Below are 27,721 nucleotides of genomic sequence, written 5' to 3'. Positions count from 1 at the left end.
GGGCAGGATCTCTTTGAATCACTGCTCCGCTACTTATCGACTCACCTTTGGTGAAGCAATAGCTGAGGACAGTCTTGAAGTCAGCCTCATATGAGCCTGTAACCACTCATTTCCAGTAGCACAGCAAAGAAGGGCTTGGGGGCTTGATTTTCTCCACTCCTGTTCTCAGTATTTCTCTATCAAGAGACTACTTAAACCTTTCAAATCAACACAGCATTTCCAGGTAAGCCTCGTCCCTTGGAGCAGCTACCACCTCAAACAGACTACAGATGAGAGGGGGAGGTGAAATCTTCCCCTCAAAGTCTTTTCTTGGAGGCAGGTAAGCACACAGCTAACCAGGTATAATGAGTACCTGTTTTCTGGCAGCAGTTGGCCTTCTCATAAAACCGAACCCTATATCAGGCCAAACCATCCAGCCAGTGCCACTGCAGGGCCCTGGGGGGCTGTAGTTTAAGGAACTTTGATCATATGCTTATCTAGACACAGCTCCTGCCTACCTTCAAGATGGGCAAAGGTTAAATTGCCCTCTCTCTCCTGGAGAGGGAAGGATCAGGCAAGCTTGGACAATGCTGCCACCCCCAAATCTATGCAGACTAACCTTCTCCGTGTGGTAGAATTTGGACCTCAAAAGATGAAAGCCTAGGGTAGCTGTGGGAGGAGGACCCATTCATTATGAAGGGTATTTCTCTCCATCAGTAGAGGCGGGTTAAGCTCCCTCCCTCTCAGCTAGCAGCCCACACAGGCAATATTAATTCTGGGGATTTACTGCCCAGGTCTAGGAGCGGGGCCCTTCTCCCTCCCCCTCATCTTTACACATAGCAAGAGGAAAGGAAGCACTTCCACCCTCTAGAAAAGTCGACAAGCAAACTGGGATGGTGAGGCAAAGCATGCCAGCCCCTGTGGTTAGCATGTCCTGCAAGCTAGCTTCCTTTCACACTAGGTGAGCATGGGCCACCTCAGAGCAGAGTGCTGGCGACAGGCCTAGCACAGTGCTTCCTACATTACTGGTTCACCTGATGAAACTGCGGCTCAGTCAGTCTGGTCCCTCAAACTGCCAACTGTGCTGGGGTCCTGCAAGGCTTGAGGATGGGTGTGATACTAAGCCAAGAAGAAGTAAAATGTATTTATCTGTCTAAGAGCAAGCAAGTGTGTGACACACAAACCAAGCCACTGAGAAACCCCTTGGTCTTACAGTTCTCCCAGGACCTGCAGTTGGCCTGCAGGCTCTGGGCAGGGAAGCCCCTCCATCACACAAATGCAAAGCAAGGCTCTTCCTACTGTACACTGTTCCAGGTGCCCTTGTCTCAGGAGAGGGACTGGAAGTGCTCACAGCACCCAGGGCTAGCTGCACCCAAACTTGTGCTGGCTCGACTCTGATATTGCTCCAGCAATTCTTTATTAGACATCAGCATATGCGGGTACAAGGTGCCCCGCTACACGTACACAAGGAGCACATACTGTAGGTACCAGGAGACTCCTTGGGCACTTGGTACCTCATTGAGCACACCCCTGCCATGCCCAGGGTGGGCTGTCTTGGACAGAGAGTCCCACTGCCACCTCGTGGGTAAGGGATGCATTACCTCTGCTTTGTCACCGGGCACAGCGGGGCAGCAAACTGCCCTGCAAAATCCCGGGCCCTACCGGAAAACAAGACCTGGAAAAACCACAAGGTTCCCTGGCTTGGAGGAAGGAAGGAAGCAAAGGGGAATCCACTTACCAGAGCTAGAGGCATCATGAATAATTCTGATCCCTCCCTGACAGTCTCCATTCCTGCTCTCCAGCTTGACTGGGAAGAGAGGATGCTGGCCCTGTAGGGCAGGTGTCTGGCTGCAGTCACTCTGGGTATGCAGAGGGAAGAGGGGAGAGCCTCACTGCCTCCAGCCCAGTACCTGTCCTGTGCTGCTCTTACTGTCCTCGTCCCATCACAGTGAACCCCGGCACCCCTTGAGGGCGCTGGCTGCCCAGGAATAGAGACTCAGGAGATGAGTGTCTGTCCCCATACACAAACTTGGGGGTGAGGCAAACCTGACTATTCCCTTCTGCTCCCCGTTAGCACCTGGTTGTTAAAAGAAGACTTGTGTGGTATGATGGGCCACAGGCAATGAAAATTCTAATTCATCATGTGGTCACCAGGGAAATACGGAAACTACAAACCTCCCCCACAGAGGGAACAAAGCAGTGAGCAACTCCTCACAGCTCTGAGAAACCAGCCTATGGCTACTCCCTAAAGGAGGTCTAAAAACGGAGCACTGCTGCCGAAACTTCTTTGGGTCTAGGACATCCCACCCCAGAGACAAGGACGTGGTTCTGCTTGCTGCCTCCCCTGGCTGTGGGGTCTGCAGCTCCAGTTTGCACTGATGTAATAAGGGAGAGGTCCTCGATGCCTCATGCCCCATAGCACCTCTCTCTCTCTGCATCTCTGAGCCTGGCCAAAAAGCCATAGCTCATGCAGAGAGGGAGGGAGAACTGCCCCTTTGTGGACCAACACATGGTCATTGACACAGTCCTATCTGGCAGGAGTGTGGCACTGTGGGGTGACACACAGTGCCATACTCCTGCATTCAGGGCTGTAATGACACCTGAGCAGTGGATAGGCGAGTTGAGCTCTGCCCTCCTGAGCTGTCAAAGAGGCTGAAGCCAGCTCTGAGCTAGAGGAGAGGAAGAAGAGGTCTTAGAAGTCCATTGTCCAGAAAAAATGCACTCGGACCCCATATCAGGGACAGGGGGGACTCATGCGGTCCCTTTGGTCCGCAAACCTGCAGTCTTCATGTCAGAGGGAAGAGCAGCCTGATCACAGTTCTGCATTACTTCAGGAAAGCAGCAGTGAGGAAAGAACATCCCTTTAACAGCCCTCTCTGAGGCACTGGGCAAGGGAATATGAGCTTAGCTCTTATTTTTCTGCTTCCATATTTTGGACAAGCGCAACTTGTTCTTCTTCTTCTCTGGTTCCTGGGTCTCACGAGGTCCATCTGCAGGAGAGGGAGCAAACAGAGCAAGTTGAGACCCACAGCCTCAGTGCAGCCCAGTGCTGCTCCGTAACTGTAGAAATGGCCCTTACCCCACTTCTGGATCATGTCTGCCAACATCTGGTCCTCCTCTTGCTCTCTGCAGTGAAAGAGGATAGTGTTAGAAAACTGTTTGCTCTCTTTCATGACTGGGTGGGAGACAGTTCAACATGTGAAGGCCAGAGGCTACTCAGAAGTGACCCAGTCAGAAGTGACCGACCCCCAGAGCGCACCTCAAGAAGAGTGCAGGGGAAAAACAGTTAGAGAAGTCCTAGACACCAGCAAATTGCACCTGGTCTCCTTTAAAGAAAGGGCCTGTGTGGGGATTTCCAGACCGTAGTAGTTCAATGCTATGCTAGTCCCAGCTAGCATATGATTCATCTGAGTTCACTATGTTGTAAGGCAACACCACACCCTAAGAGATGAACACAAGGTTGAGACTAGTAGCCTACGGTACTGGAGAAATGTTTGTCTACTGCAGTCATGGACAAACACACCGCTATCTCCTAGGGCCTGGGTGAGGCCAGAGCCAAAAGCCTGGGCATTCTTAGAATCCTTAAGGTAGAGTCAGTGTCCTGAGGGTGAGAAACAGAGGCTGCTCTCAACAACATGAGCCACAAATCCAACAACTTAACCCAGCAGTCTTCCTTTGAACTTGGGGAGGATCCAACTCTCAGCACTATGTCTAAGGCTGTTCTTTTCACTTCCTGCAGCAGATGAACAAACTCATATCCTTGTGATCCCACAGTCCTCCTGGGGTTCCCATGTCACGTCCATTCTCCCCCCAGTGCTCTGTCTCCAGCCTCTCCCTCCCTTCCCTCTGCCTTACTCGTTTTCACAGGCCTTGTCCTCAGAGCAGCATTAGCTTGAGAGAGCACTGAATGTGGCTGCAGTCCTCACCCCTGTTTCTAACAGCTGCCAGGGAAGCAATGGCAGCAGCATTTAAGACAAGATGGTTGGCTGACAAATCACCACCAAACCCTCATGGAGCAGAGATCTGAATGACAGTCATTCATCCACCCCTATAGCCTGGGGAGAGGAGAGAGCACAGCACAAACTGTCCCTGGTGTTGGCTCATCCCCCACCACCTGAGGCCCCTCACCTGAGTCTGTCCTCATCCAGGCACTCCACAATATTATTCCGATCATTGACTGTGTTAAGGTATGACTCTAGCAGCTCCTTCTCTCGCTCCTTCTCCCTGGGTGTCTTCAGTTCCTCTGCACAAGAAAAGGGAAGCCCATCTCACAGCTACAGCGGGCACTTCTCCACTGCAGCTCAGGCCATACGTTCTCCTGCCTCCCACCCTGTTCCAACACATTCTTCTCACAGGCCCAAATTTGATTACCTCCACACCCAGGGCCACATCTTACACCCCCTCAGAAAACATGGTGGGTGAGGTGTAATGGAAGGGCTGCACCCTGCCAGTTCAATCAGGAGAGATCCCCCAGTGAAACCAATCCCTGTCAGGCAAACAGTGTCATTCACACCTGAAGGACATCCTGGGGCTTATGCACAAAGTGAGGACTCTGCATAGCCAGGGGCCAGCAGGACTCTCTCAGTGCAGTTGGTCCTCACCTGGCCTGCTCATGAGGTGCCGCAGCTCTGTCTCAATGCTCCACTGCTTCTCCTCCAGCTTCTGCTGCTTCATCCTGAAAGGGACCACAGAAGTATGTGTTACTGCATCTCCATGCCCAAGGGCTGGACCCTTCTCATATCATGCTGAAGCTTCACCTCTGCAAGGCCCACCACATAGGCAGGGAGGATCTTCTTCTACCATATTTGTAATGTTTCCCTCCTCACAGGCTCATCATAGACCCTGGGGGCTCTTCCATCCATCCAAGGTGTCAAAAGCCCATCAACTAATGCCTCAGGATGCTGGCAGGTCTCCCAGAGACTTCCTCAACACACCCCCCATCCCACCAACTAGCACATTATTTTTTGGACTGCCCCACTCCCTCTCCTTTACTGCTTACTGCTCACATGTAGGTGCACAGACAGATGGATGAGTATCTGGCTGCACTCACTTGTACATCAATTCCGATTCCTGTCTGAGCAGCAGCTGTTTTTCATGGATCAGTTTGAACCAATCCACCATGAGGGCATCCTCTGACTCATCTGCAAAGGAGACAAAAGCCAAGACACCTCCAGGAGCTGCATTAGTTCAGTTCCCCCGGCTCAAACACACAGTCACTTGAAGAACAGCTTAGGATAACTTGTATGAGCTGCAGGCAAACTCAAGTGAAAACAGCTCATCCTTGGCATTCCTAGGGAACAGATGCACATCTGCCCCAGCAGATGCAAGGAAGCTACCCACAGATACTCTATCACAGGGCATCCAGTTCATCTTCCACGTGGCCAGCTCAACTCTGCCATTCTGAACGAACTAAGCCCTGTGAAATCAGAGCCAGCTGTGACGGCCAGTATGGTTTGGGATCCAAAAGCCAGATCAACAGCAGCTTTCTGCTCCCCAAACTTACTGATCCTTGGCCAAATTAACACAGCAAAACCTTGCCGAAACAACAGGTAAGGAAACAATAAGAGTTGGTTCAAAGTTCTTGCTATCTCAGGTACCTTTGGAAACCTGGTTTTCCACATGTAGCATGAACTCCTAGAAAAGGAGCCAAGAATGCACAGGGGTAGGACATGAGCCTCACACCTTCCCCCCTGTAGCAGAGCTGGCCCTCTGGTCTCATTTACCTCCCTCGCAGCCACGCAGCTGCTTCTCCAGATCCACTCCTTTCAATTCCAGGTTATCCAGCTGCTTCTCGATGTCACGCACCTTCTCCTGGATTTTCTCCTCGGGGAGATAGTCTGGGTGCAGCTAGAAAAATAAAGGTAGGAACAAATACAGCTTACTCTCCTCAGACTGCCCACTGAGGGCACAGCTTCAACAGAGTTGGGAAGTGACAAAGGGGGTTGACTGCAGAGCCATGTCCTGGAAGGGCTGAGTCAGCAGAGATGCAGAGCTGGTTGTTCACAACAGAGCAGTGATCACGCTGGAATGTTACAGCGCTGTAACACATTCGCTGAGGGTAATAACATCTACTCACTCCTTGTCTTTCACAGACAGGACCTGTAACTTGGCCATTGCACACAGTCAATCCACAGACATTCCTGCTCCTTCGTTGGGAGGGGCTGTGTCTGCCAGAAATTTGTTATTTGAAATTTGTCTGTGTCTTATTGCAACAAACTGTCTTATTAGTGTCATATTCCAGCTTTTTCCAGGCTCTACTGCCCCCTTGCATGGGAGAGAATCTGCAGTATCTCCATCTTGTCTCTGCCCCAGAGCCTTTCACCCCTTTCCTGGGAATTTAAATAAATCCTCCAAATAAAATGACCCGAGGCATATTGATGAGGAAAAAGGGCTAGTCTCCATCTCTGCAGGGCGATCACTCCAGCAAGATCACAGCACCCCTGGCCTGTGCCCTTTACACATGGTTTCCAGCCGTACCTTGATTGGGGACACTGCTTCAGGGCTCTGGATGCTTTTCGGAGCAGAGGGCTTAACTAGAAAGGAAAAAAAAAAGAAACCCCACAACAAACTTTCAGTAACATTGTGCTGTGGGACACTGCCTATAACACCTGGGAGCAGAACAGGTCCCTGCACCCAGAGGGCACTGACAACACACACACATCAGCAGGCCTCGACTGAGGTGAGAGATTTGTTGGCGGGAGACCGGACAGCCCTGATTTACTCCTTGCTGCTGGACACTCACATACACTCAGACCACAGGATACCGCTTGCCTCCTCAGGACATAAGCAGTCACCTAACCGTCGTGTGATCTTGGAGCTTGCTTCGCAAGCACCCTCTTGGTGGGAATATCAACTTTGGTATTCATTCACTAACTTAATAAATCTTGAAGATATTTATCATGGCAAAATCCACCCCTTATTAAGTTGCCAAAATGCTGAACAGAAATACTGTGTATTACCACAGGAAACATCATGTTACACTTAAAAATGCCCCTCTAGTGCTCATGTACAAAGAGGTATCAGTAAATACTGATGAAACAAAGATGGTCTAGGGGATCTTAACGTGGGCCTCAGGAAACCAAGGTCCAATTCCTTCCACAAAACACTTCCTAGGTGAGAAGTCCCTTAGGCCCAGCTACACAGTATTATTTAGGCCCTGGACACCTATTAAAATCAATCCTTAAGCAATGTGTGTTGGTTCCACTGTTCCTCAGCTTCCTCTGCCCAACTGTGCTGCAAGGATAACTACAGAAGAGTGTGAGGTATTCAGATACCCGAGGGGCTGGGATGGATAATTACCACAGAGAGAGAACACAGCCATACGTGGATGATGTGATAAGAAGGAAAACCTCTAGTATCAAAAGAGCAGGGCTGTAAGAAAGGCAGGAGTGGTGCAGGTTCAGCACACATATGAGAAGGAGAAAGACAGGAGAGACAGACTGGGGAGCCTCTCAAGAGTCTCTGGCAACTGCGCTGACTGTGGCTGATGAGAAATTCATGGAAGAGCTCAAGGACAGCTCTTAAATTGCCCAGTTCTTGCTGTAACAGTTTTCTAGGACAAGTGCAAAAGGAGAAGATGCTGGGTGCTGGATGTGGCAGTCAGCGGTGTTGTCTCTGCATTGCTGGTCTCCAGGTTACTCTCCCCTCTGGGCATAGGTGGCTTGCTGCCCCTATGCTGCCCATGACTCTCACTTCTCATAAAGGTTCCTCTCGCAGGGTACTGGCCTTCCATAGGCAGCCTGCTGCTTACTGAGCAACACCTCCCTCTTCCTGCTTGGCTCTGCATCTCCAGACTCCTTCTGGGTGATCTCTGCATCTTTCCAACCACAGCAGAAAGCTTCATCACTGATCATAACAAGAATGAGGTGGCTAGAGGGGAATAGGTAGTTAAACTGCACTCTCCTGACCAGCTTAGGGGCTGATATCCCCTTCTTTCAGCACCACAATCCAACTCTCAGGTTCTGTCTCAGCAAACACAGGATGGGTTGGCTGGTTGCCTGAAAATTTGAAACAGGACAGGTGGCAAGAGAACCCTGGAGTCTCTTTTCTCAACAGAAAATACTACCTATGCTAGAGAAAACTAATAATCTGCAGAAATGGTCACCATCCACAGCCCCATGAAATACACACAAGAATAAGTCTGAGGAAAAATGGGATGGAAAGTTTTGGGAAAATAATGGCAGCAGAAGCATGCTAAACTTAAAATAGACAAGGGGATTGGAATTTGAAAGCTTATCAGCTGTCAGAGGTGAAGGTTAAGGGCAGTGCAAGAAACAGCTAACAGTAAAGGATGAGGTCATCCAGTCTTGGGGGCCCATCCTGCTTCCTCTGACACAAACATTGGAGTCAGGGCTGAGCCCTGCTGTGAGGAGCTTCTAGTCGAAATAGGTAAAACTGAGCCAGATAGGGTGAGGAAGGGGGAAAACAAACAAGCTGAGCAAACAAGACAGCAGCAAATATCAGGTTAGTTCCACGACATTTCATTTGCTTTGCAGTGGGCTAGGTAGGAGGGAAAGGAGCAAGATAACTGGGCAAAGGAGAAGCGGTACGCAGCAAAGCTGAGGCTGAACTGACAGAAGGATGAAAAAAACTGGTTTAAGGGTAAGGACAGGTCAAAACTGGTCAGAACTTCTTTGAATGTCCAAGCAGCAGCAGCTTTGGCTGCTTCTACAGCGTGTTCCACCAGCAGAGTCTCTGCTGGCAGTTCTCTGCATTCCTTTCATTTCCCAAAGCCACTCAACTAAAGAGGAACAGAGCCCTCAACTAGATCCCAGTTCCCCAAATTAGGAGATGCTCCTCTTCACAGCTTTATGTCAAAGAATGACAGAGGATGGACCTTGACAAATCCCTATTTTAAATTCTTCCCTTTCCATCCCAGAATAATTTTATCCACTGAATTCCCTGGCTGGTTCCTGGTTTGCCCAACTTGGTTAACAAGGGTTAGTGACACAGATTTTTCCCATGACAACACCTACAAGCTTGGCCACAGAAAACTGGGAATAACGTCTCCCTCACTGAGCCCTGATCCCCTGACAGTTCAGAAGAGAGAGTGGCTTTAAGGAGGTAGAAATGACCTTACATGTGTCAGTGCTTTGTTTCAACTGGTCCTCCTCTTCCTCCTTCTTGAAAGAACCTCCACAGTCTTCCCAGCCTTTTCTCGAATTCTGACAGCTCCTGACAAGATCTGAACTGGGAAGCAGCTTCTTCATGAACCCACCAGACAAAGCTAGATTAAGAAGCACAGACAGGTCCTAGGTAAGAAGTTTCAACCCTCGTCTCACAAAAAATCCCTTCATTTTCCAGAGTCTTTGATCCTCACCACTAGCTGCCCTCATTCCTAGTCCTAATTCTCCTCTCTTGACTACAGTGAGGGGCACAAGCCCAAACAAAATAGAGAGAAACCACCAATTACAATGCAAGAGTGTGAGAGAAGGGTAGAGGAGAAGAATGAAAGGTCGAGGACAATGACCAAAATTTCTCACCTTTACACAGTTATGCAAGACAGCATAAGCAAAATCTTGCCTCCTGTCTTGTAAAAGAGGGGACAGTCTATGAAAACTGAGTCCCTCTCCTCAGTGAGGGCTGGCTTTCCAAAAAAAGGCACTGCAGGGCCAAAGCAGGTGAAGAGATCAAGAATATCTCAAAGCAAGAAGCAAGCACCACCTGCATATTCCTTAATCTTGCACTAATGCCTGTGCCTTGCCTGTCTAGCAGAACAAAGCAAAGCTTATATCCTTCATACCAGAGTTCTGCTTTGCTGATGGGACAACAGATGGACTCGGCTTTATCTCCTTCCGTGCTGGGCTCTCTGTTCCCATCTGGGAGTTGTCAGAAGGTTTCTTAGAGCCACCTTGGTCTCTGCAAAGAGGAAAATCAAAGATAGAAAACCATCCCTCCAGCAAACTAGTCCACAACAGGAGCTCCAGGCATCCAGGGCTGGAATCTCCATCCAGAAGAAAGAACAGTCAACACTCTCCTAATCATGGTCACCAATCTGAAGCATATTTCCCTCCCCAGAAACAAAACCCTTTGTCTTTTCCATCAAATATTTAAAACCAGAAGCATTAAAACACAAGAGCTCGTCTCCTGCATGCACACAGGCCTACAGCAACAAACATGGTTGCAGACATGGACATATCTGTTTACTTCTCATGGAAACACGCTGGCTCCAAGACACTCACTTGTTGACTACAGGCTTCAACCGAGATCTCCAGTCAGCTGGGCTCTCAGACTTGTCTTCAGTAATGTTCATGCTTCCTAAAGGAAGGGACATAGCAGGATAATACCAGATCTGATAGAAAGATATAAGCCAGATTTGCATCTCAGGAAGATCTTGGGAGGGGGACATAAGCCATGCATTGGGCTAGATACTGTGACGTTACTGTAGCAAAACACAGTTCAACAAGCTTAAGATGGACAGATTCCTGTGCAATAGATAGTAATAACCTTGGTGGCATTTTGCCCCTTTCAACTCAAATGCTTTAAACCCTACACAGATACAGGAAACACAGCCACAATAGAGATGAACAGACACGCGTGTTTGGCAACACCACAAACAACTCAGATCTTGGAGCCGAAATGATGGGGGGGGGGGAAGAAAACACAAGCTCACAACAAACACCAGATAGATAGTGTTCCTGGCCCAAAAGAACCAGGCAGTCAGGAAGTGGTTAAGACATAGTGTACCCCCAGAATGGTATCCCTCATGATGCTTAGTCACCATGATGTAAGCTCAGATCAAAACAAACAGGGAGGTTATGTAAGCCCTATCAACAACCATCACCCTGAAGTTCTGGGAAGGTCTCCCATCTCTACCTAAGCCTCTGAAATTCATCGTGATCCCAACACTTGATGACAGCTAGTACAGCTTAAAAACCTAAAGAACCTCAGAGAAAAAAAACTCCATGCTGGAGGAAGCAACTGCACAGGGAGTGATGGAGCTGTTGAGCCCCAGAATTCAGAAAACCCTTATGCAGTGGTACAGATAGAAAGTACAGGAGTCACTGATACGTTCATTGTACCAGCCCAAGAGAAGGACATAAAGCTGGCATACTGTGTCCATACAGAGCCACATGTGAACCTGTCATCCTCACCTTTGGAGACTTTAGACTCTGGTTTTTGCACAGAGTCAACAGGTTTGCTGGCAGCCTGGCTCTTGGGCAGAGGCTCTGAGACCTTCTGTTTCAGTGCTGTGTACCCTATTTTGCTGGGCTGTGTTTTCAGAGCTGGACTCTGCCATTGAGAACTGGTGGGAGAAAACTTGCCACTGCAAAAAAGAAAAATTTAATGAGTCTTTTTGAAAGGACAGACCTTTTTTTTGGCCTCTCTTTTGAAGGCTTGGATGAGCCCCTCTACTTGTATTTAAATTGCACCCACAGAAGTGGTCAGGGAGAAGGGAAGAAAGATGCAGAGACTTCTCCAAATTATCCCAAGGGTCATCTTGGGAATAAAAAAGGAAAGTGAAATAGGACTTACCTACTGGATGCTGGGGAGTCAGTGGGATCGAGTCCTCCTGGCTTGTTTGGAGAGATGTTTGATCCAACCAAAGCCTGCATAATATGGTTACGTGCCTGATCCTTCTCAACATTTGCTGGACTGACCTCAGGAGTGGTTTTGGCAAAGGCAGTTCTAGCACAGCCATGGGAAGAAGGGACTTGTGTTTTGGTGTCAGGGGTTTTATTGCTGGGAGACTCCAATGACTGAAAAAATTTTTCTCGAGCTTGCTGTGTTTTTGTTGTGGAGGTTGTCCAAAGAGGCCCTGGTGGGGTACCTTCACGGTGATCTGATTTATTTGCTGACAAGGTACCTTCATGGTGATCCGATTTATTTACAGTTGAAGAGGACCATGGCATATTTAGACTTCTGAAGCCCGAACTTCCAGAAGATGAAACAGATGGCTTGGTTGAACTAGCAAGGCCTTCCTGGCTTGGTTTCTTCAACATCTGTTCCAGTTTCTTGGGTTCTGCAGGTTTCTGGACTGCCCTGGCAGGGGTAAGAGTTGGGGTGCTCTCAGGTTTATTCCCGGTCCGGAGCCCAGAGTTCCAGACATTATCTGGCTGCTGGTGACTGGTACAGATGAAAGTACCTGGCTTAGGCCCAGCTTTGTAGCCCCCAGACAGAAGCATGTTCCAACACTGATGGCACCTGTGAACAGGAAAGTCTCAGAAAACATCCTATAGAGCACAGGAGAGCGCAGGGACATTTCCACTGCCAACATGGGGAGGGTGAAGGTACCACACTGGCAGTGAGCAGCCCATGTATGCATGTTCTCCAGGCACCAAAATAGGAATTGCTAATAGCACGGCCTGAAGTATGAAAGGCGTAGATGAGAACAGACCTGTGCAAAGACCTTCCCTTAAACACGGGCCAAGACGAGGCCCAAGCTGCCTCCACTCTGACAAATGTCCCCAGCACCACATGTGCCTCCAAACCCCCTGAAGAACTTTCCAGCTGCCCAGGACACAGTAAGCCTAGCTCCCGAGAGCTGGCTATGGGTTAAAGAAAGCAGACCGCCAGAGTTCGCAGGCTCTAGGCTGAGAAGAACAGCAACATATCCCTCCAATCCCAAAGGAGCCAGGCTGCCCCTTGAAACACATAGGCATCTGCCCCCACTTTGAAGAGCTGTACCTGAAGCAGTTCCTATGATAGAGCTTCCCATCGACCAAGTGGCGCTGCACCAGGTGGACATGGTTTCCACACATAGCACAGCTGCTGCTGCGGATATTCCCACTCTCTGCCAGGATCCCTTTCTGTGGGGGGGGGAGAAGCAGTGGGTGAGCAGGCAGCACCCTGTGGGAGCCAGCATACAGCTACGAACCTCCCAGGTAGCCGAGCATTCAAGGTACACAGCCAGTTGGTAAGATACAGAAGTGATATGCAAACCCTTATTCCAGCTATCTCTGAGTTTATACAAACTGCAACAACCCTTGGCAGGACAGACCAAGGGGAATTCTCTCCCACAAAGCCAGAGAACCAGGGCATTTTGTCTGCATTTAGGGAAACTGAGGTTCAAAGGTCCCCGATTTGAACCAGTTGGGAAGGGTCCTTCCACTGGTGAGAGAGAAGCTTCCCTTCTTCCACCTTGTTTTCATCTCTACTCTTCTTTGAAACTGTTTCCACAAACTTAATCAATGCTTTCCAGCAAAAATAATACGTTCTGTTAAATAAAAACCTCCATCCCCAAGATCTACTGACTAGGAACAACACAGCCATCTCCTAAAACAGCCATATCCTGTTTACCACTAGATGAATGCTAGCTGGCTGGTGGCTTTCTAGTGACTCCCATCCAAAGCCGTGCAGTCAACCAGCAGTAACCAGACCTCTGGATTAAATCCTATAAGCAGGGAGCAGAAACTTCAGAGACTGAGTCCTCACCACTAGGAGGCCTTGAACTAGCATAATATTCCCCAGGTCATGGCAAAAATTTAAGACATAAAGAATGTCCTAAACCCCATTTCTTACCGTGGTGACTGGAGATGTTTCTTTTGGCTTAGCCGTGGCTGGTGGGTGGGCAGGAGGCTGTTTTGGAGGGACTGGCTTAACAGGCTCTGAAATGGCTTTCTTCCCAAGAGGTTCGTCCTGGGGTTCAGAGGATGGACGCTTGATTCCAGCCATTCCTCCAACTGGAAGAAAGGACAAAGGGAGGATTTTAAGGGAGCATAAGGCAAACTCGTGGGCTTAGGAGTCATTTACTTTACAAGAAGATCAAGAGGTGCCTGATGGGTATCGTACAAAGCATACAAGGAGACATAGGCTTCCTTCACAAGCAGTTCTGTAGCGGAGTGAGGGGCAAGAGTTGACAGATAAGTGGTACCAACATATGTTGGAAGCAACTGACAGATGAAAATGCCATTTTTTTTCTTCTTGGGGAAATCCCATGGTGGGGGGAACAAGACAGCAGAAAAATACAAAACACCAGGCCTCAGTGGTATGGACAAGACCTTCGGTATATATCTGGCCAACAGTCTGACTGGATTTGAGCACCACTGAAACAGGCACTGCTGTTAAATATCACAGCTAAGGAACTGAAGTAAAACAGGGTTTGCTTCAAGTTGCTCTGCTCCAGACTTCCTAGAGACCCTGAAACTTCACTGACATAGTTGTCCAGCCCACCTCCCAGCTGGGATCCTCATGGAGCAAACAGACTTGTCAAGAAACAGAAACGATCATGAAAAATGGGCAATTATATGACAGACACTTGGTGGTACCATGGTGGCGCTGATGCAGAAACCAAAAGGACTCCCCACAGAAGGGTTGGAAATGCTCAATCCTCTTTTCTTTGCAAATGAGAGAATCCCTCTAAAGTCACAAAAGGCTGGGAAGAGAGAAAAGGGAATCCCCAACATACTTCAGTCAAGAGCAGGGAATGAGTGCCCCATGCCCTAGGAAGTGCAGGAGGAGACTTCCCTGGGAAATAAGACTTCATGCACAATTGTGACAGACAGGACCCCAGACAGCTCACAGGGATGCTATTTTTGTGAATTAGACTCCTCTGCATTCCTTGTGGGAACTCAGCAGAGTTATTTGAGCCACTGCTTCACTTCTAAGAACAACCAACTAAATGACCATCTGTCTGAAAAGAGATTATACCCTTCTCAGTAAATACAGAGGGAGTCTGGGCAGGGTGAAGGGAGCAGAGAGGCAGCTCAGTTCCCAGCAGTCTTCTCTCATGAAAAGTTGCTATCCAAATAAACAGCCAGGGCTCTTTCACCACAGGGACCAGTGGACTGGTGACATCCGACTCTGCAAACTGTTTAGACCCAGACTATGCTCTCACTTCCCACTCGTTCCATTTATCAAATTCCCAAAGCCCAGCACAAAGATGGGTGGCTTCAACTCTGCTCTTCTGTAAATGCATGACCTCAATAAAACATCAGCTGCTCTCCTTCTCTGGCCTTCTGCATCCTGCTTATTTCATGGTCCTGCTGGAGTCCACTTGAAGGGCAGGACTATGGTATTTGGAGTCTGCTCAGTGTCAGAAGGCACATTCCTAGCTGGGCTCATTTTCAGACAAGCACACTCACCCTAGCAATAGGAATGCAACCAAAGCATTTTGTGGGACACTAGAGAGTACAAAAACGTGCAGTTCTTGATGACGTGGTAGGAGAGATGTTTGTGGAAGGGGGTAAAGACCCCACACTGACCCAGATCCCACCACCTGGCACTAACATGATAGAGTTTTAGTTCAATCAGCATGGATTTAAAATAAGAAATAAAAAATGAGGATGGGGGAGGGAAGAGGTTGTGGAGTGGAAGAGAGAGCATGCTCAAATGTGTAAAGAGGTGGAGGAGGGGGAAGAGTTTAGATATTAGAGGCAGCTTTCAGAGAATTGTGCTTCCTTTCCAAGGTTTAGGACATTTTCAATATGAATCTGTATTCTCCATCTAGATTCACCTTAACCAGTTAAGTCATTCATGTCCCACTTTCTAAAGTTTCCTCTGGAGGAACCTGTGAAATTGGATAATCGTATTATTTCATTTTGTATGAGCTTAAAGCCAAATATAAACCAAGTCTATAATAATGCTCCTGTGAGCCCAGATAAACTCTCCAGTACCTGAATATAATGTCTTGGCAGCCCTGTGGCCTGTTTTATGTTTGAAAGAATTGCTACAACCCTTATGTCAGTTAAGGGGGTCGTTTTCTTCTACTTCCTTATACCAGTACTGATCTGCTGTACAAGCCCTACCATGGATGCTGTTACACCAGTGCAGCTAGCTTCACAGATAAGCTTCAGCTGTCCTAGACTCCACGCACTCACCAGCCTCCCAGTGTGGCAAGGACAGGAACAGGGCTGGAGGTGGAAAGGGCTTGAGAAAGGAAACCACAGATGGGAAGTGCAGAGGGGAACCTTCAGTGCTCCTCTTTGAATTTTAGGTTGTATTTTAAGAAATTTTAGTTTGAATTTTAAATTTTAAGGCACTAAAGGCAAGGGACAGCACTGTGCCCTTCCAAAAGCACTGATGCTATTGTCAGGCCAGGGTGCAAAGAGGGGAGATCCCCCATTGAAATAGTTCTGGTACCAAAAGGCCTCTATGCAACCCGTTTTGATTTTCCAAGCTTGTTAGGAGGCAAGGGTAAGCACAGAATTAAGTCCCAGTCCTGCCCACCCCTCCAGGGAAAAACAGTACTTACTAGGTGACCGTCCATGGAAGTAGTTATAATACTGGGAAACATAGGTGAGGATGCTCAGCCTGTCTGGTACCCTGAGAGCAACCATATCCTCTGCATCCAGCAAGGCTGGGATCCCCAGCTCTTCCTCCGCCACTCGAAATGCCTAGGGAAGGAAGTAAAGAAAAAGGGGTCTAGTCCAACCCAGGCAGCAGAGCCGCTCCTCATCCGAAGTACCAAACTCCAGTGCAAACAGACCCACTCAAATAACAGCTCTACTGGTGAACAGCTGCACCAGTTTAACTCCTACATTGTATGGCTGTTACAGGAACCAACAGAGTCATGGCTTCCAGCCACAGCGTTGAGAAATTCAGGCAGGGAGCCAAAAATCTGGCCTGGCAAGCTGGTCGTAACTCACTGCATAGGAACTCACCTGGGCTTCCCCTGCTCTTCCTCGAGTCTGCTTCTATCTGGATGTGCACAGCTGCAGAGATGGAGAGCGAGGCCTAACCAAAGGGGATGTGTCAGTCCAGACTGGCAGACTTGCTTTCAGGCTTCCAGCCCAACCTGGAGCGCTCCTCAATTAATGGTGCAGTGGTAGGTGTTTGCATGCAGCTTTCTCTCTCCAAGCACTGTGCAAATGTTAACGGTTCCTGCCTACTGCCTGCTCTTCTCCATTTGAACAGGGAGAAATCTCAGTCTGCAAAAGGGAACCATTTCTCCCAGACCAGAGAGTGGGAAGAGAGGAATAATACAGAAAATTTCCTGATACCCAACTCCCTTCCAGGTTATCCATTTCTGCACCACCTAACATAACATGTTTTAGGAAAAAAGATTCCTCTTTGTGATGCCCTCTGCTTTGCAACTGCAGAAGCAAAATCAGATAAAGAAGGAAACAGGTTATTTTCTTTTACCTCTGAACAAGAGCCTTTACTAGAGGACAAAAAAGTGCAAGATCACTAAAACAACTCTGCCTTTGTTCAACTCGCTGCAGGACTTTTGCTAAGGACTTTCTTCAGTCTTCTTCCTTCCTGATTTACAGGAACAAATCCCTTTCCTTTCCCTTTGGAACATCCCCTTTGAAATGCCAATACAGCAAAGGAAAACAGCACCTGCAGGAGTGCTGCCACAGAAACCCACAGTGAAAGAGTTAAAGAAAGACTTGAACACATTAAAACCCTCTGCATCTGACCTCTGGCACAGATGCACAACAGGGTTAGTTTACAAGCCAGCTATCCCTGCTTAAGAGAAACAAACAGCCACTATTTTTTTAGCAAGATAATTACCATTTTTTTCCATTGGGTATCCCAGTAAAAATGTAACTTAACAGACACTAAGCACACTTTCAGCCAATTACCTCTGGCTGCGTCATCCCGGCTGCCAGCCCAGCCTGGCACTCGCTTGTTTGTAACCAAGTAGTTAATATATTCCTTGGAGTGTTCCCCGTTGCACTGGCTGCACGACTGGTCTGACCAGTGAGATTTTCTTGCTGGCATTCCTAGCGTGCGGCCTAGCGGGAACACAGGCCATGCCACCTCACTATGCTAGATCGCAAAAGGCACAGAAAACGCACAAGGGGAGGCCTGGACCACAAAGAAGGTGGTGCTCTATGAACACACCTGGTTTGGCCAGGACTAGGTAAGCAATGGAAACAGTAGCATTAGGACTTAGGGTCACTGCTGCCTAGAGCCGCCTCGTGTTCCTGGGAACTGCTCTTGCTGCGAGATCTAACGGAACCACCACCTAACATGGGCCAGTTGTCCCACTTCTCCACCCGCCTGCGAAGGCTGGCCTTTAAAGAAGCGACACCTTACTTCTGCATTGCATTTTTCACCAGTTACAACGGGAGGTAAGTGCCCCTGCTCCCATTTTGCAAAGGGAGGCATAGAGGAAGCAAAGCAATACGCTCGAGGGCATCTGAGCAGGTCAGGCACAGCTCTCCTCCAATGCCAGGCCACTGCTGCATCTGCTACACCATGCCACCGCCATCCATTGGCCCTGAATGAACCGGAACCAAGGCTTCTATAAACTTTTCTCCTATTTATGTATTTTTGAAACTTTCAGCAAAAAAGCCACCCACAGATTTTTTTTGTTATTATTATTATTTTTGGCATTTGAGGAGCGACACATTCTTCCTCAGCAAAAAGACCTTATATGGCAAGTTGCAGCCTGGACAAGATTTCTTTTTAGTTGAGTAGTACAGCTCCTGAAAAGAAGTTATTGAGCAGTGAGGCATCCAGGAGGGTCTAAACAATAGCAGAGGAACAGCTCCGGGAGAAATCAGACCCACTCATGCCCCAAGGACAGTCAGAGGGAAAAACCCTATGATAGAGCGCGGTCCGAGGAGGGAAGGCCCAGTACCACAGGGAGATGGACGTGTTGCTCCACTCAAACCAGAGCCACGCCAGCAAGGATACCAGCAGTGACAGAGCAACATGGACAAATCATCCTACAGCACATGAAGTAAGGAAGAGGAAGCACACAAAATAAAGGACAAACTAAGAAACGCAGGAAGAGGAAGGAAGGAAGTACAGGCTACCACAAGGGAGGGAAGCAACTATTTTAATGACAGGCTCGGAAAAGCTTTTCATTAATAAAAGCAGTGGAGGTGGCCTTGTACAGTTCATTTTCCAGAGAAAAGAAAAGTCACCAGTGGAAGAGACACCATCAGACAGGCTCAAGGAAGGAAAAACATGCAGGGCTTCACAGCACTCTGCCCAGGATGACAGTCCATGGTGGAAAGGTCCTGACCCCTGGCAAATACCAAAGCTCTTGCAGGCAAAAAACTCAGTCTGAATCTCACCTAGGAGAGAAGAACATGCAGGGCTGAACCCCAGAGAGTCTGAATAACTGCTTATATGCTGCAGCCCCAGTTTGGGGACAGGGGGAAACTACACAGGACCTGTCATGGGCGGTGTGAACAGTGCCAGGACCAAAAGGGAGAGAAGGCCCAGGACCACCACGCTTAGCTCTCCTGGAGGCAAGGACCACCTCAGATAGTTCACTGCATCAGAGGATGTCACTCCTCCAGTTCAGACAAGAGCAAGCTGTGGTGGTTTGCTCACATCCCAGGTTCCTGCCAAGCAGCCATGAAGCTGTGTGGAACGATGCCATGGGAAGAGCAGCATTTTGATCTGCTGCCTCTGACTTTGGGAGGGAGAGTGGGAGGAAAAAATCCTTCCTTGGAAGCACTCAGCCCATGCTTGAACCCAGTGCAGGGAGAGGGCTGGCCTGCCCAACTTCTAGTTCCTTCGTCGACAGAACAAGAGAAACTCAAATCCCACTCTGGAATGATGAGTCCATGGAGGACAAGATTTTAAGACCTCTCCACCTTCCAGAAGCATTCACTCCCAGCACTGGGAGTGATCGGAAGCAAGGAAAGACTCCCTACACTTCCTCTCCCATCCCAGCTACCTCCCAGCTCCTGCTCCATCCCTCAGAAGCAGCATGTACTCAACATGTTCGTGCCCGCATCCTGACCTCCAGCATTTTCACCTCAGTTTCTGCTGCTGCCTCCAGCCGGATAAGGGAGAGACCACACTCATTGCTGGGAGCCAGTTCCCTTTTCCCTATCCTGTTGATAGCACTTCCTTCAAAACCATTTCTCTACATCCTCGACTATCATAGCTACGTCTGCCTTTTCTGCCATCCCCACCACTGAGGCCTGACCAGACTGGGGTTATGAGAATATTGATCCTCCTGCTCAATTCTAGCTACAACTGACCAAGGCACTGAGCACAGCTCAAAATCAAGTCAAATGATTTGAACACGGCACACTTAGCACACTGCATTTGCAGGATTTCTTTTGCTAAACCATGTAAGCAAGGTGTCAGGTTGTACTGCAGACCAGAAGTAAAACAGTAAATTCACTTACCAACTTGTTGTTCTCGTACACATTTTCTTTACTAAGGGAGTTGAAGTTTCTGAAATACAGAAAGAAGAGAAAAAAAATCAAGTTGCTGATATAGAGCAAGCTGCTTCATTTCCAGCTTCACAAACCTCTCTGAGCCTCACTGGCTAAGGAAACAGCTCCTTCCACCCTGCTTTTTAAGAGAAGCTGCAGAGGGAGCAGTGTGGTAGATCCCATCTGAGCCTCCAGATAGCCATAGCCCTGCTGCATCTCCTGGGACAGAAATGTGCAGGAGACCCAGCAGGCACAGCCGTCTGTCAACAGGCATCACAGCACATTTTTGGCACATCTATCCTTGCAGGGCTGACTTCTGCAGCTTCCCGCGGTCAGGACAGGTCAATGCCAAAATATCCCATGCAGATTCAGGACTCCTGCAGTGACAGCAAGGAGCAACTTTTAACTCATGTTTTTACAAAATCTTTGCTCTGCTCCTACCTCAAAAGAACTAACCAACACCTGTCAGTCAGATTTGCAACACTCTCTCTCCCCAAAAGTATTTTCCAAAGAGTCTCATCCATGTCCTTCTCCCTTCTTCAAAGCTGCCTTCACAGAGAGAGATCTCAAAGCTCAGAGGAGGTTTGGATACATCAGACTTCACAAGTATCACAGATTTCTCTGATGAACCCACATCCTCTGATCTCAGAAGCTGCAGGTCCAAGTTTTGGTTTCAAATGCTGTTCCCTCCTCTGCTATAGCTCCACAAAACTTGTACCAAGAACCTGCATGAAAAATACCTTTGCCTACACAGTTGCAATAGCAACTGATAACATCAAAGTTGTCTGTAAAAATCTAATTCTCCTTTCCCTAGGGCTGTTACCTTTGGCTTGTAATCATAACCAATAACCAAAATCAAAGAGCCAATTACAGTTTGCAAAGTCAACAATCCTTCTTCCTTTCTGCCATCCCCAGACATCACCTCTGTCTTCCCCTTTCCACATATTTCTCTCCTCCCTAGATTTGCTCTCCTCCTCTCTGGCCCAACCCAGATGCCACTTCTCTCTCTGCACTGTGCTATCCTGGGAACTTGGAAATTGGGATCTGGAAGGACAGGCAAGAAAATATAGGAGGAGAGTGAATTTGTGCCATTGGAGGTAGAGTCCCAAAACAGCATGCTTCCTCCACCTTCTGGTGTCCTCAGTCTGCCCTCACCCGTAGCAAGGAGTGCCCATTGCTTAGGAAATATTTACCATCCGATTTTTTTTAACTGACCATTGCTTGCTAAACTGGGAATATAAAACCGACTATCGGCTGGCAGCCCTGTTCCCCAACACTGCTTCCTTCTACTCAGGCAAGCAGGCAGGGTCAATTCCTTCCGATAACTTAGTTTCACTTTACAGTCCCTGCACTTGCTGGCACAGAGCTAAAATTTGAGGCCAGAAACTCTGGAGCAAAAGGCTTATATCATTGAGTGGAAATTCCCATTAAGAAATAGAAAAATGATATGCTGCCAACTTTTGTTTTTGTAAGCAACATTTTTACAACAAATTCAGATTTACCCTTGTCAGCTAGTCCCTCACCTCTGAGGGGGAAGGATAAACAGTGTGAAAAGCCAGGGTAAAGCTGACTCAAAGTGATCTATTCATGAGACAAACACATGATCTGTATTGCAGCAGGGGAGCTTTTTCCATGACATGTAACGATAAGAAGCAAGCTGGGTCCTTTATCTGCTCGGTAAAGAAAGTGGCGCATTACATTATAGGTAAGAGAGGCCCCTTAATACAGGCTCGCCCATCATGCCACAGGCTGTGCCACCTTCCCTATTTTCCATATCTAGATGCGGGCACCACTATGCTGGGTAAGGAGAGAGTGAACAGGAGGTGAGGGAGAAGATCCAAAGTCCAACTCCTCCAAGAAGCATGTAAAGACAAGGCATATCCCAGCTCTAAATCATATATTCTTTCCTGTGCAAAATCAAAAGGATTTGCAGAGGTTTTCTTCAAGCAAGGCTCCTGCCTGGAAATTTTCCTTCCCTGAGACAATAGATTAAAAACAACAATGAAAATAATCACAAGTCAAAAAGCTTCAGTGAACAATGGATTTAATCATCCTGTTTTGCATCAGGCAAGAAAATTAGTTTTTTTAAGAGCCGTTTAAGAGCTGCTGTTTGCAGCTCTCTGCCCCACTCCCTATTCTGCTCCCAAATTCTGCGCCTCTGTAGCATGGACACGTCGAACACAGGAAAACACCTGGAAGAGCAAAGGAAAACTCCAGCTTCCTTGCTCCCTGCTGAGGAATGCAAAGAACGACAGGAGTCGCACGTGAGCGCAGCAAAACTGGGCCGAGCACTGGAAAGGTGTCCAATGCCATGACAAGTCCAGGCTTTGCTCTGCTCGTCAAAATGCAGAGGCAGGACAAGCATGAAAGTGATCAGTGCCAAACTCTCAAATAATACTGAACCTACTTATTTACTGTCCATCAGCACCTTTCACTCCTGCTCTGGTGAACGCTGTTTGCTACAGTAGTGTGTGTTCAGTTTCACAGCTGTGTGGCATGGAACAGAGACCTAAAAACCTAAAACTCTGATGGTGACTGTTTGAAATCCCCTCCTGTCCCCAAAGGAGGGTGCAAACAGCCAGGTTTCTTGGTCATTTAAAGAGCCTCCTGCCCTCCCAGCATCACTCCTTCCCTGGCTGGTCAGGTGAACAGCTTACGTATAATATTTCTTCAGAAAATTGATCTTGCCAGTGCATCTCCTATCCTGGAATATCAAATGCTCTCTGCACCAATGTAATCTTAAGAAAGCTAATACAAATGGAGAAGTAGGAGTTTTCCACTGAGAAAACATGGGCAACTGAATTAATTGGAAGAGGTGAGAAACATAAATCTGACCCAAGAGAGGGCCTCCAGTGTTGGAAATGAAGCAGAACGGAGTTCACTAGCACAGGAAAAGAAGAGAAGTTCTTAGCTCCCAGGCCTTCTTTAGCAAAAAGTGGCTGAGCAATTCCCATGCCCCAAAATCTCCGTGACCACCCCCTGCTCTGGCTGCACAGACCCAGAGCTTGCACAGCATGCCACAGTCCTTCCCAAGCACACATGCTTCCCTGGGAAGGATCTCTGCTGCTGCTGCAAGCACCAGCTCCGTGGGAAATGCTGCCTTGGAGCAGGCTGAACAGAAAATGGCCCAGAGGCTAGAGTAAGCAAAGTAGGTCCTGAAGAACCTCACTGCGTCTAGGCACCTCTGTACTGTTTTCGTAAGATACGTGCTGTCAGAAGGATGACTGAAAAACAGAAAAGCATCCTCTATCTGCACGCAGTCCTCAAACAAGACGGTTCAATCCAGTCTGCTCTTCTGGGAACAGGACCTTTCAGCAGCTTGCTTTATGGAGGTACAGCCAACCTGGGGAGAGGTGACAGGGCTGGGAATCCCAAGTGGAAGATGCCCCCCATGCTCTCTTCCTCCTCTCCATAACCCCTGCTCCACAACTTCTCTGATCTCACTGGACGGCTGACATGCTGCTGAGGGTGACAAACAAAGGATGAGTCTCCCTTATCCCAGAGCCATCCTCCCCAGGAAACACAACCTGGAGGAGGCCAAGCAGGCGGCAGCTCTGCTTTGCTCCAGCCCTTTGCTGAGGAGATGGAGACCATGGGTAACCTGCCTTCAGCGCAGCCAAGGCAAGCACCTCAAGCTTAGGGTAAGCAGTGGCTGGATGACCTGGTGCTCCTCACCCTTCCTGCCTGTTTTGGAGACTCACGGCCTCCTCCTCCCTGGCTGAGCTGACAACGACCCAGGAATCATGGCTGGAGGCAGCTGCTCAGCTCCAGCCACCAAACGTGTCTGAGTGCACAGCTGCCAAGGGGGATTTCACAACCAGTCAATTCCCAGAATGCTGAGTTAAACACCAGTTAACAATCTGGGAAAGAGCAAGATCCAGGATGAAGAGGAGCTTAATCAAAACCTTTCCTCAACATCTGGCATTTATTTCAGACTGAGTGAGCATGAGACCATGGTTCCCCTGCTTCTTTTAATTCATTTATCAGACTCAGACCACTAAAACCTCTGGTCAGAGCTCACACAGCCAACACCATCACACACAGCAGCCACAAAACAGAGCCCACATCTCGGAGTCCCACCTCATACAGCTAAGAAGTTTTACGTTCCTCTGACAAGAGGAACTTCAGCGCTCTGTATTCATCCCAGCAAACGGACTCAGACCTGCCTGATACAGCATGCGTGCCTGTCTGGGGTTGGGTATGAAATACTCTTCAGCTGGGATGAAAGAGAAACAAATTTCCATGGTAATTCGGTTGTGTGTTCCTACTCTGACAGAGCCCAGTCTGTCTGCGAATTCTCGGGTGAGTGGGAAGTGAGTGGGAAGCGCAGTTCTGATTTCACGCAGCCTGCCCTATTCACTGATAACACACAGACTGACACAAACCAAGTTTGAAAGAAGTTATCGTATTCTCCGTATGTTTTCTGGCAAGAAAACAGGAAGGGGGAAGAGATATATACCAGTCTATACTCTGACCCATGTATCCTCAACCCCATGAGAGAAGCACGTTATTACGATCAAGTTTTGCAATTGCTTGAAATTTTCTTGTGAACATCTCCAGCCTCCTCGAACAAGAAATCCCCTCTCCATACTGTTCACTCCTCAGCCCAAGAACGTCATTTATGTAAACCAAGACAGAAAACACATTGTTGCAAAACTCTGATGCCGTGACTGAATCGTGTTCTGTAAATGATTCATATATAAGGGCCGCTACAAACACACCAAGCTCTCCAAACATCAATTATCCTATTCTAGCTTCACTTTCAGTACGATGCTTTTAATCTGCAACTAGGATCCGTGCTAGAGGCAAGCTTCTGGAGTTCAGGATAAATCACTTCAAGTCCCCAGGGAAGTCAGAGTCACAGCCACACGCCCACCCAGCCACACTTCCCTGCTTGTGGCTCCTGTGCCACAAACTCAGAGCGGCTTTTGGAGATTCACAGAGAATTTGCACAAGTATCCAGCCCGAGGAGCTGAGGTACACGTGACACCCTGCAGCCTTGTCCACCGACCACTTCAAAGGGTGATTTCCTTCCAGCAGGACTTTGACCATCCAAAGATATACACCTGGTGCTTTGCTGCATTTACACGACTGTCACTGGTGAAGGAGATCACAGATAAAAGACTCTCTGTTACTTGAATTTTACGCCGTCTTCACCAAGCTGCTCTATATCAGAAAGAGCTTATGCAAGGTCCTGAATAAAGTCAGGCAGAATTTTCTTCAATGCAACAGGAGTGGACAGATGCCACAAGGAAGGCTTTCCCTCTTCAGTGGAGAGGCATTTATTTAAGATAAATCTATCCACAATCCTTGGTGCACAGTTCAAGGATTATAAACAACTCATTAAACTGTGCAGCAGGATTATTCCAGCTCTCAAGTCACTGAGCCCCTGTTTACATCCATGTCGCAGATGGGCCAACTGCACAGTTGGCCAGGAAGTGACTGCTGTCCTTCTAGGAGCACCTCCCAGTCATGTCAACATTTCTGTCCCGGTATTTCATATCTTATAGACTATGAATCAAAGGAAGGAAAAGAAACATTTGGAGTCACGTGGAAATGACAGCATGTCAGGAAACCATACGCGGCAATACCATGGTGACTGCCCAAGCACCGGCAAGGAGGAGACAACACAGAAAGCACGCCTGCAGTTCCGGCCTCGCCTGCTGTTCAAGCCAGCTCTTGCCTCTTGGAAGCTTCAAAAAAATGGAGGAGAGAACAAAAGAATGTCTTCTCCTTAGGTCTCCACAGGAAGGGAGACACCTGCAACCGAGATCTCCATACATTAATCCACATGACAGACTGTCCTAAGAACCCAAGGAAAAAGGCAGAATTCAAGGAGCAGGAAGAAAAGTGAGGTACAGAAAACACAACCTGGTCCTCTGCTAGCCAACCACATCTGACTGGAAGATGCCTAATGCTTAAATCAATACTGTAGGGAAATCTTCATGCAGCTCCCCTGCCTTGATCTCCCTCTTCAATCCCCCACCTCAAAGTGAAAACGGCCAGAAGAAAAACCAGGGAAACAGAATTTGTGTCGTCTTTTGGCATTACACCTACCCAGATCTTACATTTGGACAGAGACAGGTCAAAGCCCATAGGACAAGAGCAAAGAAGCCAGCAAGGAATGCAAGGTGCTTTGCCTCCCACAGACCAGGCTCCAAATGCAAAAGCAGTGATTTGTAGGAATCCAGCAGCCACCACACTTCTGCCTTCACAAAGAGCTCCTCTGAAAAGAGGACACTTTCCCTGTTCCCATGGAAGAGCGAGTGGGCTGCAGGGAAGGCGTAAGCTTCCTCCTGAACAGCTCCTATTAGATACTTCGCAGAGCGGCTTGGCTGGAAACTCCCTGCGCTTCTATCTCACTTTGTTTAAATAGCATCTATTCCTTAACTAATAACTGGCAGAATTGCCATTTGGCTCCACAACGAAAGCGGAGCCTAAACAAACACAAACAGCAAAGAAGGAAACATTTCCCAACTGCTGTCTGAACTTGTTTTGCAACAGCAAGGACATATTTTAAATGTTTATATTTTGGCCACAGCTTTCCACAACTCCTTGAAAATGGGGAAGGGGGGGGGGGGGAAAGGAAGGCCGGTAAACAGGGAGAGCGGAGATTTGCTTGGAGATTTTCTGCCTCGCAGCTAGCGAAGCTCCCGTCTCATGGGAGGACCGTCCGCCCACTGCATCCTCTCCGCAAGAGTTGAGACCGGTCCCTTTCCATCACCGCTGGGCGCCCAGGAGGAGAGAGGGCCTGAGTGCGGTGAAGCGAGGGCCTTTGGCCTCGCCGAGTGCAGCAAAGCGATGGCCCATGGCCCTGCGGACCGCGGCAAAGAGAGGGCGCTCAGCCTGGCCACCTGCGGCAAACGGAGGGTGCCCGGCCTCGCCGAGGGCAAGCGGAAGGTGCCTGGCCTCGCCAGCCGCACGGGGACCCTCGGCCTCGCCAGCCGCAGCCATGTGGGGACCCTTGGCCTTGCCGGCCATGTGGGGACCCTCAGCCTCGCCAGCCGCAGCCACATGGGGACCTTCGGCCTCGGCCAGCCGCGCGGGGACCCTCAGCCTCGCCGGCTGCAGCCATGTGGGGACCCTCGGCCTCGCCGGCCACGCGGGGACCCTCAGCCTCGCCAGCCGCAGCCATGTGGGGACCCCTGGCCTTGCCAGCCGTGCGGGGACCCTCGGCCTCGCCGGCTGCAGCCATGTGGGGACCCTCAGCCTCGCCGGCCATGTGGGGACCCTCAGCCTCGCCAGCCGCAGCCACATGGGGACCTTCGGCCTCGCCAGCCGCGTGGGGACCCTCAGCCTCGCCGGCTGCAGCCATGTGGGGACCCCTGGCCTTGCCAGCCGTGCGGGGACCCTCGGCCTCACCAGCCACAGCCACACGGGGACCCTCGGCCTCACCGGCCATGCGAGGACCCCTGGCCTCACCGGCCGCAGCCACGTGAGGACCCCTCTGCCTTGCCGGCCATGTGGGGACCCTCGGCCTCACTGGCCGCGGCCCAGCGGGCAAGGCGGGCGCCGGGGCCCTCAGCCCGAGCACTGCGGGGGCTGGGGCGAGCGGGGGCCCGGGCGTGCGGGCGGGGGTACTCACATGAGGTCGGGGCGGTGGCGGTGCAGGATGGCGCAGAAGGCGAGGCCGTCGCGGAAGGAGGTGGTCATGTTGGTGATGCTGACATCGCGGTAGCCCTCGCACTGCTGCTTGCACCACAGCTGCAGGTTCTGGATGGCCGCCATGG

At 49.2% G+C, this 27,721-nt stretch overlaps 1 protein-coding gene across 3 annotated transcripts; it reads right to left on the bottom strand.

The window, feature by feature from the left end:
* MICALL2 (MICAL like 2) lies at nucleotides 1-27,719 on the bottom strand. Of its 3 annotated transcripts, XR_003256258.1 has the most exons (18): nucleotides 27,577-27,719; nucleotides 19,962-20,010; nucleotides 16,112-16,253; nucleotides 13,441-13,601; nucleotides 12,607-12,728; nucleotides 11,455-12,123; nucleotides 11,073-11,245; nucleotides 10,161-10,236; nucleotides 9,722-9,837; nucleotides 9,059-9,205; nucleotides 6,457-6,512; nucleotides 5,703-5,826; nucleotides 5,030-5,120; nucleotides 4,581-4,654; nucleotides 4,108-4,222; nucleotides 3,059-3,105; nucleotides 1,718-2,969; nucleotides 1-197 (listed from the first exon to the last, which is right to left on the bottom strand). XR_003256258.1 is itself a non-coding variant. In XM_026083280.1 (17 exons), exons 1-17 carry the CDS (start codon nucleotides 27,717-27,719, stop codon nucleotides 2,884-2,886), a joined length of 2,391 nt encoding a protein of 796 aa, XP_025939065.1. In that variant the 3' UTR covers nucleotides 1-2,883. The 3 variants fall into 3 exon arrangements, 2 of the variants coding, with proteins under 2 accessions (XP_025939065.1, XP_025939066.1); XM_026083280.1 differs by having other exon boundaries at nucleotides 1-2,969; XM_026083281.1 differs by lacking the exons at nucleotides 1-197; nucleotides 4,108-4,222 and having other exon boundaries at nucleotides 2,895-2,969.
* Between the last annotated feature and the right edge of the window lie 2 nt (nucleotides 27,720-27,721).

This window comes from Apteryx rowi, unplaced genomic scaffold (genome assembly GCF_003343035.1).
Source record: "Apteryx rowi isolate R43461 unplaced genomic scaffold, aptRow1 scaffold_6, whole genome shotgun sequence".
Classification (NCBI taxonomy): Eukaryota; Metazoa; Chordata; class Aves; order Apterygiformes; family Apterygidae; genus Apteryx; species Apteryx rowi.
Note: the sequence above shows the minus strand (reverse complement) of the source record. Positions and strands in the feature narration are given on the sequence as shown.

Coding starts and splice junctions, on each gene's coding strand:
- MICALL2 (XM_026083280.1), bottom strand. CDS start 27,719: ATGGCGGCCATCCAGAACCTGCAGCTGTGGTGCAAGCAGCAGTGCGAG. Junction 6,513..9,058: donor GAAACAAAGCACTGACACAT/GTAAGGTCATTT, acceptor TTTCCTTTCTAG/TTAAGCCCTCTGCTCCGAAA. Junction 2,970..3,058: donor AGACATGATCCAGAAGTGGG/GTAAGGGCCATT, acceptor CCTCTCCTGCAG/ATGGACCTCGTGAGACCCAG.